This window comes from Hylobates moloch, unplaced genomic scaffold (assembly GCF_009828535.3).
Source record: "Hylobates moloch isolate HMO894 unplaced genomic scaffold, HMol_V3 SCAFFOLD_7, whole genome shotgun sequence".
Lineage (NCBI taxonomy): Eukaryota > Metazoa > Chordata > Mammalia > Primates > Hylobatidae > Hylobates > Hylobates moloch.
This window is the reverse complement of record NW_026652282.1, coordinates 105,651,272-105,667,376: the sequence shown is the minus strand read 5'-3', so window position 1 is coordinate 105,667,376 and position 16,105 is coordinate 105,651,272. Positions and strand designations below refer to the sequence as shown.

Here is a 16,105-nt window from a genome sequence, read left to right as displayed (position 1 = left end):
AGAAGATTGCAAAAAGACCAAAGTCCCAGCATAAGCAGGAGAGAAGAGGAGGGAGGAGCCTTAGAGATAAACTGAGACATCAAATTGGATGGCATACTGAGTATGAAAGAGGCAATTTGGTATTTTTGAAATGAGAGATAGAAGCTGAAAAAGAGGACACAGTAAGTGTGGTAGCATCTATTATTATTATTATTACTCTCTGACTTGAGTTTTGTCTGTGAGAAGTTTTAATTCATGTAATTGAAGATTTTCTGCATGCCTAAAAGGTAGAAATCAAAGGCTATAGCAATATGGCAAGTCTTCTGGAGGACTAGTACAAGATATGCCATTCCCTCATTACTCTCAACTATGTCATGGGTAGTTCATCATATAATTGTTTTTATTAAATGCCCAATGAATAGTTGTTGAAAATTTAGACAGATGTGAATGTTCTATCCTCTGGGGACTTATATTCTAAAATAAAGGAGAGGGAAGTAGATTAACTGAGCTATAATCAGCCATCCTGCCACCATCCAAAGTTAAGAAGGATGTGATCATGATAACTGACATATAACAGTATCTAACATTGTATGAAATATAGAAAATAGGCATCCCTGATGTGTACTACCAATCACACATTCTAAAATACTGGCCAGGGGATAGTTCAGCTTCTAGGTAGCAGGTAACATTCTAAAACCACTTGGAAATACATCAAAACTCTTGTGACAGTACATGATGGTTTGTGTGTATATGCTATGCCAATTCACACTATCTAACTGTATTTTTGTGACAGCTTTATTGAGATATAGTTTGTATAGCATAATATAATTGTGCACTAATTTAAAGTGCGCAGTTCAGTGATCTTTAGCCCACTCAGAGTTGTGTAGCAATCACCAATATTTAATTCTAGAACATTTTTATCACATCAGAAAGAAACCTCATAGGCATTAGCTGTCACTCCATATCCCCACCTCCTTGCAACCCCTGGCAACCACTAATCTACTGTTTGTCTCTATAGATTTGCCTATTTCTACATTTCATATAGAATCATATAATATGTAGCAATGTATCAGTACTTCATTTTTATGGCGGAATAATATTCCGTAATATGGGTATACCAAATTTTGTTTATCCATTCGTTAGTTGATAGATCTTTTGTGGATTTTCACTTTTGGGCTATTGTGAATAATGATTCTATGAACATTCATGTATAAGTTTTTATTAGAAAACTTGTTTTTAATTATTTGGAGTATACACCAAGTTGTGGAATGACGGAGTCATATGGGAATTCTGTGTGTAACATTTTATGTTTTTTTTTTTTTTTTTTTTTTTGAGACGGAGTCTCGCTCTGTCACCCAGGCTGGAGTGCAGTGGCGCAATCTCGGCTCACTGCAAGCTCCGCCTCCCTGGTTCACGCCATTCTCCTGCCTCAGCCTCTCCGAGTAGCTGGGACTACAGGCGCCCGCCACCACGCCCGGCTAATTTTTTGTATTTTTAGTAGAGACGGGGTTTCACCGTGGTCTCGATCTCCTGACCTCATGATCCGCCCGCCTCGGCCTCCCAAAGTGCTGGGATTACAAGCGTGAGCCACCGCACCCGGCCCATGTTTAACAGTTCTTCAACTGATGAACTGCTTTCCAAAGCAGCTGCACCATTTTACATTCCCACCAGCAATGTATGAGAATACCAGTTCTCCACATCCTTACACTTGTTATTGTTTGTTGTTTTTATTTTAGCCATCCTAATGGGTGTAAAATGGTATCTCATTGTGGTTTTTATTTGCATGTCCCTGATGAATAATGATGTTAAGCTTCATTTACTGTTCTTATTGGTCATTAGTCTATCTTCTTTGGAGAAATGTCTATTCAGGTCGTTTGCTCTTTTTTCAATTATTTAACTTTTTGTTGTTGAGTTGTAAGCCTCCTTAATATACCATAGATACAAGCCCCTTATCCAATATATCATTTGCAAATGTTTTCTCCCATTCTGTGGGCTATTTTTCCACTTTCTTGATAGTGTCTTTTGAAAGCACAAAAGTTTTTAATTTGTTTTTGTTTTGTTTTGTTTTGTTTTTTTGAGACAAAGTCTAGCTCAGTCACCCAGGCTGGAGTGCAGTGGCATGATCTCGGCTCACTGCAAGCTCCACCTCCCAGGTTCACACCATTCTCCTGCCTCAGCCTCCCGAGTAGCTGGGACTACAGGTGCCCACCACCACGCCTGGCTAATTTTTTTTGTATTTTTAGTAGAGACGGGGTTTCACCGTGTTAGCCAGCATGGTCTCAATCTCCTGTCCTCGTGATCCACCCATCTCAGCCTCCCAATTCAATTTATGTATTTTTTTCTTTGTTATTTGTGCTTTGATGTCATGTCTAAGAAACTATTGACAAATCCAGGGTGACAAAGATTTATGCCTGTATTTTCATTTGAGAATTGTACAGCTTTAGCCCTTACATTTAGGCATTTGATCCATTTTGAGTTGTTTTTTTGTATATGGTATGAGGAAGGGGGTCACGTTTATTCTTATGCATGTGGATATCCAGTTGTTCCAGTATCATTTGTTGAAAATATTATTCTTTCCCCCATTGAATTGTCTTGGTGACCTTGTCGAAAATCAGTTCACCATAAGTGTGAGGTTTCATTTCTAGATTCTCAATTGTATTCCATTGATCTATATATCTATCCTAATTCCAGTACTCATTATCTTGATTAGTGTAGGTTTGTAATCAGTTTTGAATCAGGAAGAGTGAGTCCTCCAATTTTGTTCTTTTTAAAGATTGTTTTAGTTATTCTGAGTCCTTTGCATTTCCATATTAATTTTAGCATCAGCTTGTCTATTTCTAAAAAAAAAAAAATGAGAGTTGGAATTTTGACAGGGACTGCATTGAATCTGTAAGTCAATTTGGGAAGTACTGCCATCTTAACAATAATAAGTCTTTTGATCCATGAACATAGGATATCTTTCCATTTATTTAGGAAATATTTAATTTCTTTCAATTATGTCTTGTAGTTTCTCAGTATACAAATCTCACAGTTTCTTTTATGGAATTATTCCTATTTTATTATTCTTAATGATATTATAAATGGACATTCTCTTCTTTCATTTTGGAATTTTCACTGCATATAGTTATATTTATTCATAAGTCTTTGAATTTTTTGCAATTGGCAATATTTTCTTTCAAGAGATATTTTATTCCACCTTGACCCATGAGTCTGAGTAAATGTTTGAATATGTAACAATTTGATGATACATTTGTGCTTTATATCAATTTTAGTTTTCACCAAGAAAATTCAAAGTAATTGGCTACTTCATGTACCCATTTGTAATCCATATACAGAAACTTCTACAAATGTAATTTGTATTACACCGTGTGAGATTGTATAGCAAGTCACAAGAGCCTTCTTAAGTTTGGAAACTCATTTTTCTGAATGCTACCTAATGGTCAATAGACCACACCAGAAGAACTGTGAAACTTTAAAGTTTTGGGGAATGTGGAAGTTTTTACAACAAAATTTAAAGAAGTCCTTTTAAATAGAGAATTATGTCTTTTAAATGATATAGCTTCAAAAACAGATATACAGAGTCAAAATGCAACTCAAAATAAGTCCTTTAATTAAGGATAAGATTTTAGCAATGCCATTTTACTTCTACCTGAGAAGATGTAAGCAATACTAAAAAAGCTACTGTACTGGTATCTGTAGTCTTTTGGTGTTTGGAGATAATTGTTTACACTTATACAAGTAATGTATTTCTCAATTGTAAGATTAGTTAATTAACTTTTCTACACAGTGAGCTATCTATTATCAGTGTCATATCAGAGGATTTTATTTACAAACATATTTTATTCACAGTTAATTGCCAAGGCCTATGTGTGTAAATAGTTATCATTCTTCCTCTCACCAGTAAATTCTTGACATCTACTTACTGGACATTTAATAAAAACAATTATATGATGACCTACCTATCACATAGTTGAGAGTAATAAAAAAGTTGTACATTTTGACTAAAATGTCAAATATATTATCAAAATTACTGTCAACCAAAAAATTATCAACATTACTAATTTATTAATGTATCCAAGCAGTGTTTACCAAGTTCCCACCAGGCGCAAAGTTTATTCTTCCTTTTCTTTTTCTCTTGACTACTTTTGGATAATATAATGGATACAAAAGCATGTGTAATTCATAACCCAGAAAGTCTACCCCTGAAAAATTGAGAGTTGAATACGTATTTCTCTTCGATAGTTCACATAAGGAAAATTACATTAAGCTACATAGATGGAAACAGTAGCTTTCCACTTACCTTTTAGATGGCTTTTGCTATACCCCTTTGACCCCTTTACAGCATTTAATCACAGGGAAGAGGTTAGTTCCACCTCCCATTTTGCTCCAAGCACTGCTAATCTAAATTTGCGAAGACTTGTTACTGTTAAACAAGTATTATACTTAGAGGAACATAAAGAAGATGATACTTATATCGTGAGACACACACTAGGTCTAATTTGGCTGAAAAGCACACCAATATCTTTTAAAGCTTTTGAGCATCTTATAGGGTGAAGTAAAGGACAAATATGCTTTTAATGCATATTTTTCTTTTCTTTGGACAACATAGTTTAGATACTTTATGAAACTTGCAAATGTCTTTAAAGTACAATTCAGATTGCTGTTATGGGCTATACCATAGCCTTTAACTTGATCATTTTTACCTTAAAATTTAATGGTGGAATCTTTTTAATGACCATGTTTCACTATCTTCTACCAATATTCAACCGAGTTTTGCATTGGATCATTGAATGTACCATGTCTAGCTATATTAAATAGAAAAAATAAATACATACGTGCAGAATATAGTTATTTACCTCCTATTTTATGTGAACAATGTTATTAGTAACCATGTAATTAGTATTCAAGTGTGTGTCTGAGTCTAGAGATAATGGAATCTTGATTTAGGTGATACCGCCACTGCATACATTGTCTGTCACCAATTCCAGGCCCCCTTTTTTTTTTTCACCTTCCAAGTATCTTGATTTTTCTTTTTGAACTAAGTTACCATCACTTAGTGTGCCCTCCTTCAACACAGCCTGTCTACCATTGGTTTTTCCTGCTCAGCAGTTGATGCCTGTGTTGCAACCTATAAAGAGAGTGTTTGGCTCAAACTAAATTGGTGGATATTGGTGAAACTGTGATAACTACAGTACTGCACAGCTTGATATGATCTGTGGCTCTCTGCATTTAATCTCAAATTTGTGCAAGGAAGTGTTCTATAACTGGAGAATATGGTCTTCCTAGGTTTTCCAATATGCTTTAGTAAAATAAGAGATTAAATGCCAATTAGAACAGGCATATTACAAAAAAAAATTAAATTGTACCTTGATGCTGTACTCTATCTCTGCTGTTGACAATTTGCAAACAAAGGATCAGAGTCAGTGTTAAGTTTGGCCAAATAGATTCCATTTACCTATATTAATACAGAATTTTTTGGAAAAAAATCCTTTTTTTTTTTAACTGGAGACAGGGTTTTACGATATTGGCCAGGCTGATCTCGAACTCCTGACTTCAGGTTATCCACCCGCCTTGGCCTCCGAAAGTGCTGGGATTACAGGCGTGAGCCACTGCACCTGGCCTCAAAAAATACTATTTTGTATTGTTTTTCTACATTTCATTTCCTTCTCTTTAGTTTGCCCCCCTTTTGGCTACATTAAGGAAAATAGTTAAATGATAAATGAATTCATAGTTATTGTATTATAGTCTATAACAAATTTTGAGAGATGATAAAATGGAGCAGGCTATTTAGTGGTGTAGATTGCTAACAGGGAGATACCTTCCTTTCTGATGCATGAAACTCTAAAAGGCAAGAGGCTGAGAATTTTCCACCTGCAAGCTGTGAGAATGTCTCTTCTCTAATACCAAATCACCACAACTAGCTTGCTTTGCCTATTTTTATTTAAATTACAATCCACGTGCTCATTCGTATGTTGTCATCTCTGTTCATCTACCTTGTCTTAGCTGTAATGAAGCTTTCAAGGGATAAGATCAACTTCTTTTAAAATTATTTTCATGAATAAGTTATGCATATGTACTCCAGATATATAGTAATGCTAATAAACAGAGAAGCCCAACAACACAACTTCCTGAGTTTCTTTTAATTTATTGAATAACATTTAAGTAGCTTCATTATGCAATATATGTTGCTATAAAGTGCAGAATAAGGAGATGGTGTAGTATTTGGTAAGGTTTTAATATAAAGGTTAATGTCCATCAACCAGTTTTGTTCAGATTTTTTAAAAATGACAATATCTATTCATTAAAGTCTATTCTTAGCACCTTTAAAACAGTGTTTGTCAAACCTAGGACATTTTGAATTGTTTTATATTTATAATATTGTTTGCATAACCAAATGATGCATTTTAAGATTGATAAAAGCCCCTAATGAGGATAGCAGTTGAATAAACTGAACATTAACTTGTGAACAGAAGTGCCACATAAACATGGTCTGTTAATTGTCTGCTCATTGAAGACATTGTCAGGTCTAGGACTTAAGAGTTAAATGTATAATCAACCCTTTAGGGGCCAAATTGATCTGTCTCACATGGAAAAAAGTAACTTTCAGTGAAAAATAAGGTCCTCAGTTGGTCATTTATCATTTCAAAGGGCCTATTTTATTATAAATGTCAATTCCACCAAATTTTGTGTCCTGTAATACATAATTATGTACAAAATTGCATTTGAAATCTATTATTAACAGTTAACAGTGAACATTCTTGAAATAGTTATTACTGTTGGCCTTAACCCAAAAAGCAATAATGGAGGTATTTTAGGGAGTTAAAAGCTGCAAGGCATTGGCCACCGAATAAATCCACTACAGGTGTGTTTCTTAATGGGCTGTTAACTTTATAATGGGTGAACACAAAGGACAGAGACCATGTGTGTTTTAAAACTGTGTTTGGTCTGGAGAAGGAGTTGATGGCTGAAAAAAATAAAGGTGATGTGAAATGAGGCCAAGTTGAGCTTTCTCGCCTGAGATGTAACCCTCGTTGCTTAAAATCAAGGCAAACTAATTCTTGCTCCTCCTCTTGTATTCCTACCCTCCCCATTACCACAAAACAAAAAATTCCCTGAAAACACATATTAAACTGGCACATCAGAAATCATTAGAAAATATGACAATAAATAATAAAGCTCTGATTGCCCAAACTCAACATCCTCCCTCACAGACCAGCTCCTGTTTTTGCTATTAGCACTGTCTAAATCCCCCAACTCACAATCACGGGTTTAGCTTTGACCCTCCATTGGCCCCAACACTTAATGTTCTCTAGAGCTTTGCTTCTCAGGGTGTGGGCTGTGGACCATGTGACATGGGCATCACTTGGGAACTTGTTAGAAATGTCTGACTTTGGACCTCCTGAATCAGAATTTGTATTTTAAAAACTGCCTTCTTGTACGCATTAAAGTTTGAGAATCTCTACTGCAGTATCTTCCTTAGCATTGTCTCTCATACCTTCTCCTTCTCTCCATCCACACGAAATTATTTTTCACTGAGATGTAGTTTTTCTATATGAGCTGTTTGGGCATACCCTAAATTTAGATCTTCATGTCATTTCACTTGAATCACCCATAATTCCTATGTCATTCTTGTGTCCGTCTGCTCTAATTCATCCTACCTCTGCCTCAAGATTATCCTTTCTAATATACCCAAACCTCTTCCCTCTTCTTAAAAACCTTTAATGGCTTTCTATCCTTTATTAAATAAACCCTTTTGACCGGTCCTCTAGGCCCTAGACAACATGCTTTCCTTCTTCCCTCCAGCCCTAACTCCAACTGCTCCTCTCTATAGACACATACCCTACACCTTAGTTTTACAGTTTCTTTCCTCTTTTTAGTTCAAGCCATCCTTTCCACGTGCGCCACTCTTCCCAATAAGTCTTTTGAAATCTTTGTCCTCCTCTAAGGCTCATCTTCAATGCCACTTCCCATAGTGACTTTTTCTCATTCATCCATTTGTTCTATGAGTACATATGTATCATCTATGTTCTTTGCCTACAGTTGCCTACATTGTTCTAGGTATTGTTCTATTCTACTGGGAATAAACCAATGAATAAAACAGCCGCAGTTCTTGTCCTCACAGAGCTTACTTTCTATTGAGGGAAAATAGACACTAAACAATAAATAAGTAAAATATGTAGTATGTTAGATGGTGATAAGTGCTGAGGAGAAATAAAAGAAGATAAAGAGGATAGAGACAGCTAGAGATGAGGAGTATCCTCCAACCAAATAACTTTCCCTCTTTCAAATACACAGAGCACTTATTTTTCTTTACAGTGAGGTTATATGTGCTTGTCCTGTTTTCCCTGATATTTTCGATGCTCCTTGAGAGCAGCAACTGCCTCTTACTCATCTTTGTATCTCTTGCAGCTACCAAGATAGCACTCAGTAAATAATGGTTAAAAGGAGTGAAATTGATTGAAATGAATGCAATAGGATCTGAAGAGAAGAGAGAGACTGACATAGTGGGTGGTTGGGGAAGGCTCCTTAGAAGATACTTAATTTGGGCAAGGCCTTGAAGGACAAATGGGGTGGGGAGGAAGAAAAAGCTGAGTAAGTTATTTTGATATATCTGTTCTTGAAAAGCTAAAAACCATTGCTTTATAAATTAAGATTAACATGGTGTGTAATTTTCTCTACCTTTAAAACTAGTGTTTCAGAAGGGACGGGCGATAGACACTGGAGAAGTTGACATTGGTGCACAGGTCATGCAGACCATTCCACCTGGTTTATTCTGGCGTTTCCAGATTACTATCCACCATCCAATATATCTGAAGTTCAATATTTCTTTAGCCAAGGACTCTCTGCTGGGAATTTATGGCAGAAGAAACATTCCACCTACACATACTCAGGTATTTGATATTGTAGGTATTTTCTTAAACCCTTTCCAAGGGTGATGGGTTGAACAGTTCAGGGTTTCTGATTTGTGAAATATGTGGTTGTCAAAGGTAAGGATAGAAAAATATTTGTCATGAATAAATACCCAGAATAATTACACTGAAACTAATGAAAAAAATGACATGGAGAAATAAGGAATAACATTTAGCAGAGCAGATTCAGAAAAGAAAGTTTAAGACAATACCCTTTAAACTTGACTTCTGCTTCCTGGAACTGGCTGTTCATGAGCTTCCCAGACCTCTCATCTTGCTTAGCTTTACTGCCCACAGTCCCTTCACTGATTTCATACATCTGTGTCCCCTTTTCCCCAATGAAGGAACGCATATTAATCAGAAATTAGTGAGAAATTAGTCAAAAAGTTAGGTTTTGTCTTACAGGTAGAAATTTTTCTTTACTATTGTTAATAACTTAAATGTGTAAATGTGTAAAACTTCTATGATTTTTATAGCCCTTCCATAAACTTTAAGCATCTCATTTCTCTTATTTTCTTCTCCTTATTTTTTCCCCACATGAACCCATTTCGAGCACTACTTCTTCTAAGAAGTAGAAAAAGTAATCAAACATTGGGGCTTGTTTTTTCCCCAACAGATATGACTGTAGTTAAAACCTTACCTTCAGTTAGTCAAGAGATCATGTTAAACAAAGAAACAAACTAAAAAACAACCTTACCTTCTGGGCCAGAATAGAAAGGGAATTAGAATGCATTCAAATGTGATTCAAAAAATAAATGTTCAAGGAAACATGTGCCAGGTCCTTGTCAACTGATTAGAAAAAATGGAGAGGAGGGGCCTTTTGAATATGTAAATATGTCACCCACAAACGTAGTAAATTATGATGAATGTTCTCAAATTTTTGACTGTTCATTTATTTATTTTAAAAACTATACAACTGTTTTTTTTTGTAGAGAAGGTCACAGTAATATTTATGAGTGGAAGGTGCATTTTCAAGTATCTTCTGTCAGATGCTTTAGTAAAATGTCAAGATTGTCCTGCATAATACTAAACAAGATTTCTTTCTGTTTTTTATTTATTCATTTTTAAACAATTATTTTGAATACTCTCAAACTGAAAGGTTTATAATATTTATAATTACAGTGAGGGTTTCTTCATAATTAATAATATGTTTTTAAGTTTAAATATGCTCTTTAAAAAACTTTAAAAAATTTTTATAAAACTTGTTGCCCAGGCTGGTCTCAAACCCTTGGGCTCAAGTGATCTTCCTGTCCTCGCCTCCCAAAGTGTTGGGATTACAGGCATGAGCCGCTGTGCCTGGCCAAGTCTAAATATACTTAAAAATTGATAACCTCCTCTTCCAATTTGCTCACCTTCAAAGCAAAGAAGTATGAAATAGGGCAGTTGAAGTTAGGGATGTTTATCAGTCTAGAAGAAAAAGCAGTGGCTCATCTTTATGTTTGTATTTGTTCCAGTTTGATTTCGTAAAACTAATGGATGGCAAACAGCTGGTCAAGCAGGACTCCAAGGGCTCTGATGATACACAGCACTCCCCTCGGAACCTGATCTTAACTTCGCTTCAGGAGACAGGTTTCATAGAGTATATGGATCAAGGACCTTGGTATCTGGCATTTTACAATGATGGAAAAAAGATGGAGCAAGTATTCGTGTTAACTACAGCAATTGGTAAGCTGCTTTGCCTAATATGTTGAATTGACAGTTCAACCCTAGAAAGACACAATCAGTGACGACAGTGTCCTGGGGATTATTTAAGCTTATTGCTCACTTTGAGTTGAAGTCATTATTGAGGAAAGGTTACTATGATAAAAGTTTATATTGTTGTTATCATCGATGTTGTTTAAATGCTGATTAAGATTTGTTTTAATGCTACTTTATTTGTTGCTCTTCTAGGACACTTGCCATACATCTTTTTATGTGCTCTCAACAGGAATAATTACCTTAGTAATATTATTACCAAGGCTACGTAGATGAACAATTTCAGTGAAAAGGGGAATAAGCAAGTTAATTTAAGTTCTATTATTTTTAAAAAGCAATGAATACCTTTTTCAAATAGAAAAAACTAGTATCAGTACAGTTCTTCTTTGGAACAACTGATTCTAGAACCATTAGGGCTTTAAAATACAACATAAGATTGTTTAGAGAAGAATATTAAGGATAATAACTTGAGGCATTCAAAGCCCTTTCTTATAGAATATTTTAGTTTGAAATTCATCACAATGTCTCTTCCAGTGTGCTCAGAGTCTTTTAAAACATGTTCTTTTTAATGCAATGCCTGCCTATACTCATTCACTTTCACCCTAATTAGTTTCAGACATCTCACTCTTTTGTCATTTTAGGATAAATAGTCCTCGTGACCCTTTGTGTGAATAAAGCTGAGCTCCTTAGCAATTTTAGAGTCCTGAAAATAAACAACTCATAGACACAGTATCGTGTTGTGTGAATTTTCCTAAAACACATGTCTTTTAAAAGACAAGAAAATATTTTACAGCTGTCAGTTTTCAATACAATTCTCACCACTTTATCCTTTAGTTAACCTGTTCAGCCATATGTTTAGGAATATGTGTTGACTGTTAATAGATATACCATCTGCTCTTTTTAACAATTATGTTCTATTTTTACTTGATGCTGAAGACCTTGAGTCAGTAGAAAATGGTATTTCAGCCGTAAGATTATCAAAACTTTCTCCTAAAGTAATCAGAAAGGCAATACAATGGAAATGATGATGTTTCCCCTAGAGAAAAACTCCACTGATCTCATATCTTCAAAAGACAAAATATTTGTTTGTTAAAATAGAAAATAAATTTTTCAGTCATGTCACTGTTTTGCTGTTGACAGGCTCAGTGGGGCAGTTTCAACGGATGAATATTTCATGGCATTTTTCTATAGAGGCTTAATTTTAATAATGTGCATGTCGAGGAGTTATGAAAGGTTGAGTTTCTCCTAAAAATTAGATAAATTAGAAGATATGAAATATTTGTGAAGACTTTCTGTCTTCCTGTTATTCTTACACTTAAGCTCAAGTTAAAACACTAACCGATCTATTAACCTTCCAAAAATCAATAGACCCAGAAACGTGCTTAGAGGTTTTTTCCTGTCCCTTACTTCCTCCCCCAAAGAACCTAAACTTTGAGATCCAATTCATATCATCCACATGTCAAGCTGTCAGTTTCATATACAACAACATATTTGCTCTTTGCTTAATGCAAGTCAGACTCTTTACTTTTCTCTTGTCTTTTTAAAATTAGAAGCAACAGAAACGTTTCTGCTACCATTCCACTTAAAGAAAACTCAAGTAAATTTTCCCCAAATCAAAAGGCTTGTAAGTCATTCACCCTAAATTTTCCTCTTTGTTTTTTGTTTTTTGTTTTTTTGTTTGTTTGTTTGTTTGAGACAGTTTCTCTCCACCGCCCAGGCTGGAGTGCAATGGCACGATCTTGGCTCACTGCAACCTTCGCCTCCTGGGTTCGAGCGATTTTCCTGCCTCAGCCTCCCGAGTAGCTGGGATTACAGGCGCCTGCCACCACTCCTAGCTAATTTTTGTGTTTTTAGTAGAGACGGTTTCACCATGTTGGCCAGGCTGCTCTCAAACTCCTGACCTCAGATGATCCACCCGCCTCAGCCTCCCAAAGTGCTGGGATTACAGGCATGAGCCACCATGCCTGACCTCCTCATTTTATTTTTGTTTTTGAAGTTTATCTTAATCAGAGTAAAAAGAAGCCAATATACTTGATTAAACACAGTCGGATTTGTATGAATTTGCCCTAAACGCTGCTCATTTATCTATTTCATCATAATGTTAGAATCAGTTGATTGATCTCAACTATATTTGGTCTGCTACTAACAAGGATGAAGACAATTAATAACTAACATTTACTAAATGACTAATATAGATCATATACTGGCCTAAGTTATTATATATTATTTTCCAGTAGTATAGGCAGCATTGTCAATATCCCTTAATCTCAGGCAACTTGCTCTGTAGCAGGATAATAGATAGCATTTATGGAGTGCCGCTCTGCACAAGCACTGTACTAGATGCTTTACACTCAGTTATCTTGTTTGATTCTCATCACAACCCAGATAGCTCAGGAATAGTGATACATATATTACAAATAACTAAACGGGGGCTTGGAAAGAGTAAATAATTTGGCAAGGTCTCACAGACAGCAAGTAGCAAAATTGAAATTTGAGAACCAGTATGTCTGATTCCAAATTCCATACCCTTTAGACTATACTCATTCTATAAGAGTATTCATTACATGTAGTTTCTCCCATGAGAATAACTACCAGAAACAAAACCTATCATCAGCGCAGATGCAAATATCAAGGGGCTTTTGACTGTAGCATAAGAACAGGGTTTAAACATAGAACTTCAAAATTATTCTCACCTCTAAGGAACTGGACTCTAGGAAGTAATTCTGAAGTAAGATTTAAAAGATAGAAGGCAAAGATTACTGGAGGCCAACATAAATAGAAAAACACATTCTTTTTCATCGCTAGTTGTTTATGTGTTCCTTTTGCAGCCATCTTCCTCCTGGAGTCCCTCGGCTGTTCCAATGTCTCTTTGATACCCAGTGGAAGTGGCAGCTTCCAAAGCCTATATTGCCTTCTCTTCTCATTTACATTGCTGGGGTTAAGCTTTGTAAAGCCCTTTGAGCTCAGGGACAGTTCTTAAATAAGTCAATAAGATGTACGGATTTTTATTTATTTTGATAGCAAGCTTTATTAAACATTTTTTCCAGAAGAGCTACATTCCCACAAGGCTGCTTCCATAAAGTTTCCAATAGGATCTGGTATGAAATTAAATTCAACTATATTTATTTTTGAAAGCTTCCTCTGTGGCCTTCTACTAACCATCCAGCGTGGGGGAAATTCAAATGTAGATTTAAGAAGTGGCACTACTGCTTGGTACAAGGAAGCTAGATAAGTAGAAAACAGATAAATAATTGTTCCATCTCTGAATGATAAAAAGTCTCTTTATGCCTTTTCATAACTACTTGTTAAGTAAATTAGTGATTTTCTGATGATAACTAGTGTTTTAATGAGTTAAAAATAGTTGGCTCTTTGCTGAATGCTACATTTCAGTCAGCCCAGGTGTGGTTAAGTGAATGTCAGGTGTCACTTGCTTATCCAGTTGAGTTTTCTAACACTGTGATGAGGGACCAGACTGGCATAAACCCGCAAAAGGCATGTGTTCACATAATGGTTAGACAAATAATATCTTCAGTTGATAATAGGGTGGCTATCCAGCCACTGGATTCATTCTCAGCTTTTTAAGAATCCCCCAAATGGACTAGATACCTCTTTCTTTTTCTTGTTTTTATTCTTCTCAAGGCAAAAATGCAACATTTAGAACAAAGTTCTCTAACTATGGAAGTTTACTATTTAAAGCATTGGTTCTCAATGTTCTCATGTGGTGATTGTCAGAATGTAGATGACTGGGCTGCATTCCTCTGAAGCAGGTTTGGTAGATCTAGAGCTGAAACACAGGCATCTCCATTTTAAGTGCTCCAGGTGATCTACTGATACAAGTAATGCACAAGCCACAATTGTAGAAATGCTGTTTCTCAACCCTCATTATAAATTCTCACTCTTATTGTTCAGTGGAAGATATCAGGACCACCTCCTAGAATCTCTCCTTTTAATCAGAAATAGCTTATCCAAGTGAAACTTGGTGAAGCAGGTGATTTGGATTGAAAAGAGAAAAAATGGTACACAAGAAAAGTGTGAGTTTAATAGCCAGAACACTAAACTCAGAGTCCAAGAATGCTGAATATGAGAAATTTATAGAAAGGTGTAATGAGGAGAAGATAAAACACACACACACACAAACACACACACACATACACACGCACACACACCACAAAAAAAAACCCTGCGAGAATAAAGCATAGGTACCATAATAGTTCAGACTTAGAATTTGATCATTATTGTGCTCAAACACAATTTTAAAATACAAACATTTTTTCACCTCGTTGTCAGAGAGACTGACATTTGTATAATATTATAGATTTTCAGAGAAGTTACCATAAGTCTTATAAAAGTTCTGTTGCACGGTACGTATTTATATCACCAGAACTACCTATCGGTACCTTCAAAGCCATCTCAATTCATCTGAAATCTATTCTTCTCTAAGAATGGATTGAAAGGAAATTAGTGGCAGAAAACTGATAAGCATTTACAGTTTAGAAAGCATTTCTCAACAAAATACTTAGGTTCTAATGCTTTTAGTGGTGGTGAATTTAATATGAACACTTACTTTAAAAGCCTTCCATTGTCACTTATTAATGAAAATGAAATACTGAATATCATATTTAAGCCATCGAGATAGTAGATTAAATAAGTTGCTAGAGAAGAAACTTTATGTGCTAAAACCTAAATTTGAAAAATAAACAGTAGACTTAGTCATCTGTGTTACATTTTAAAGCCTGTTTTGCTTTTGAGAAATGCCCTGTAATCCTGGTACATTTTTTAGCTTTATCATGAATGTCTCTTAAGAATACAATTCAACTAGAACATTTATGTACTTTAGAGATAATGATGTTTTTTAGTTCCACTCTTGATTAGCCAATTCAGCAAACCCAGGGCCCTTTTTATAATTTTGTACTGCATGTGACATCTTACAGATATCTTTGTATGTGATTTTGAGCAGTGAGTGCTCCACAAACAGCAAAGGGCAAACTTGTCATAGGTCCAGAATTCCTGCAACTTAAAAAAAAATAAAGACTCTACAGCCTGGAGATTCGTTCATTTTTTTATCTTTTTCTCTGTATTACTAGAAATAATGGATGACTGTTCAACCAATTGCAATGGAAATGGAGAGTGTATCTCTGGCCATTGTCATTGTTTCCCGGGATTCCTTGGACCTGACTGTGCTAGAGGTAATGTTGCTCTGTTATTCTGATTGGTTTGGGAAAATAGATGTGATTTCATAACCCAGAATTAGTAGTAATAGTAGGTAACATTAGTAGTGGTGACAGCAACAGCAGCAGTGTTCCCTACGGCTGCTGCCAAAAGCTGAACACTTACTATGCCAGGCACTGTTCTAAACAGTTTGTGTTCCGTCTTTTAATTCCAACTTTCTACAATAGCTCTATGAGATAGGTCTGCTATTATCCAATTTTTATGGGCAAAGAAACAATGCCAGAGAGTTTAAGTGACTTAACCAGGGTTACCTAACAGCTGGGATTTGTACATAGGTTGTCTGACTAGTCACT

The 16,105-nt window shown here is 35.6% G+C and overlaps 1 protein-coding gene across 1 annotated transcript in view; it reads left to right on the top strand.

Moving 5' to 3' along the window:
* TENM1 (teneurin transmembrane protein 1) overlaps positions 1–16,105 on the top strand; it is an 854,513-nt gene that overhangs the window by 563,304 nt on the left and 275,104 nt on the right. The window contains exons 9-11 of the mRNA XM_058441351.1: positions 8,671–8,870; positions 10,343–10,553; positions 15,668–15,769. Coding sequence (XP_058297334.1) covers positions 8,671–8,870; positions 10,343–10,553; positions 15,668–15,769 — 513 coding nt within the window. The remainder of the gene's footprint in view (positions 1–8,670; positions 8,871–10,342; positions 10,554–15,667; positions 15,770–16,105) is intronic.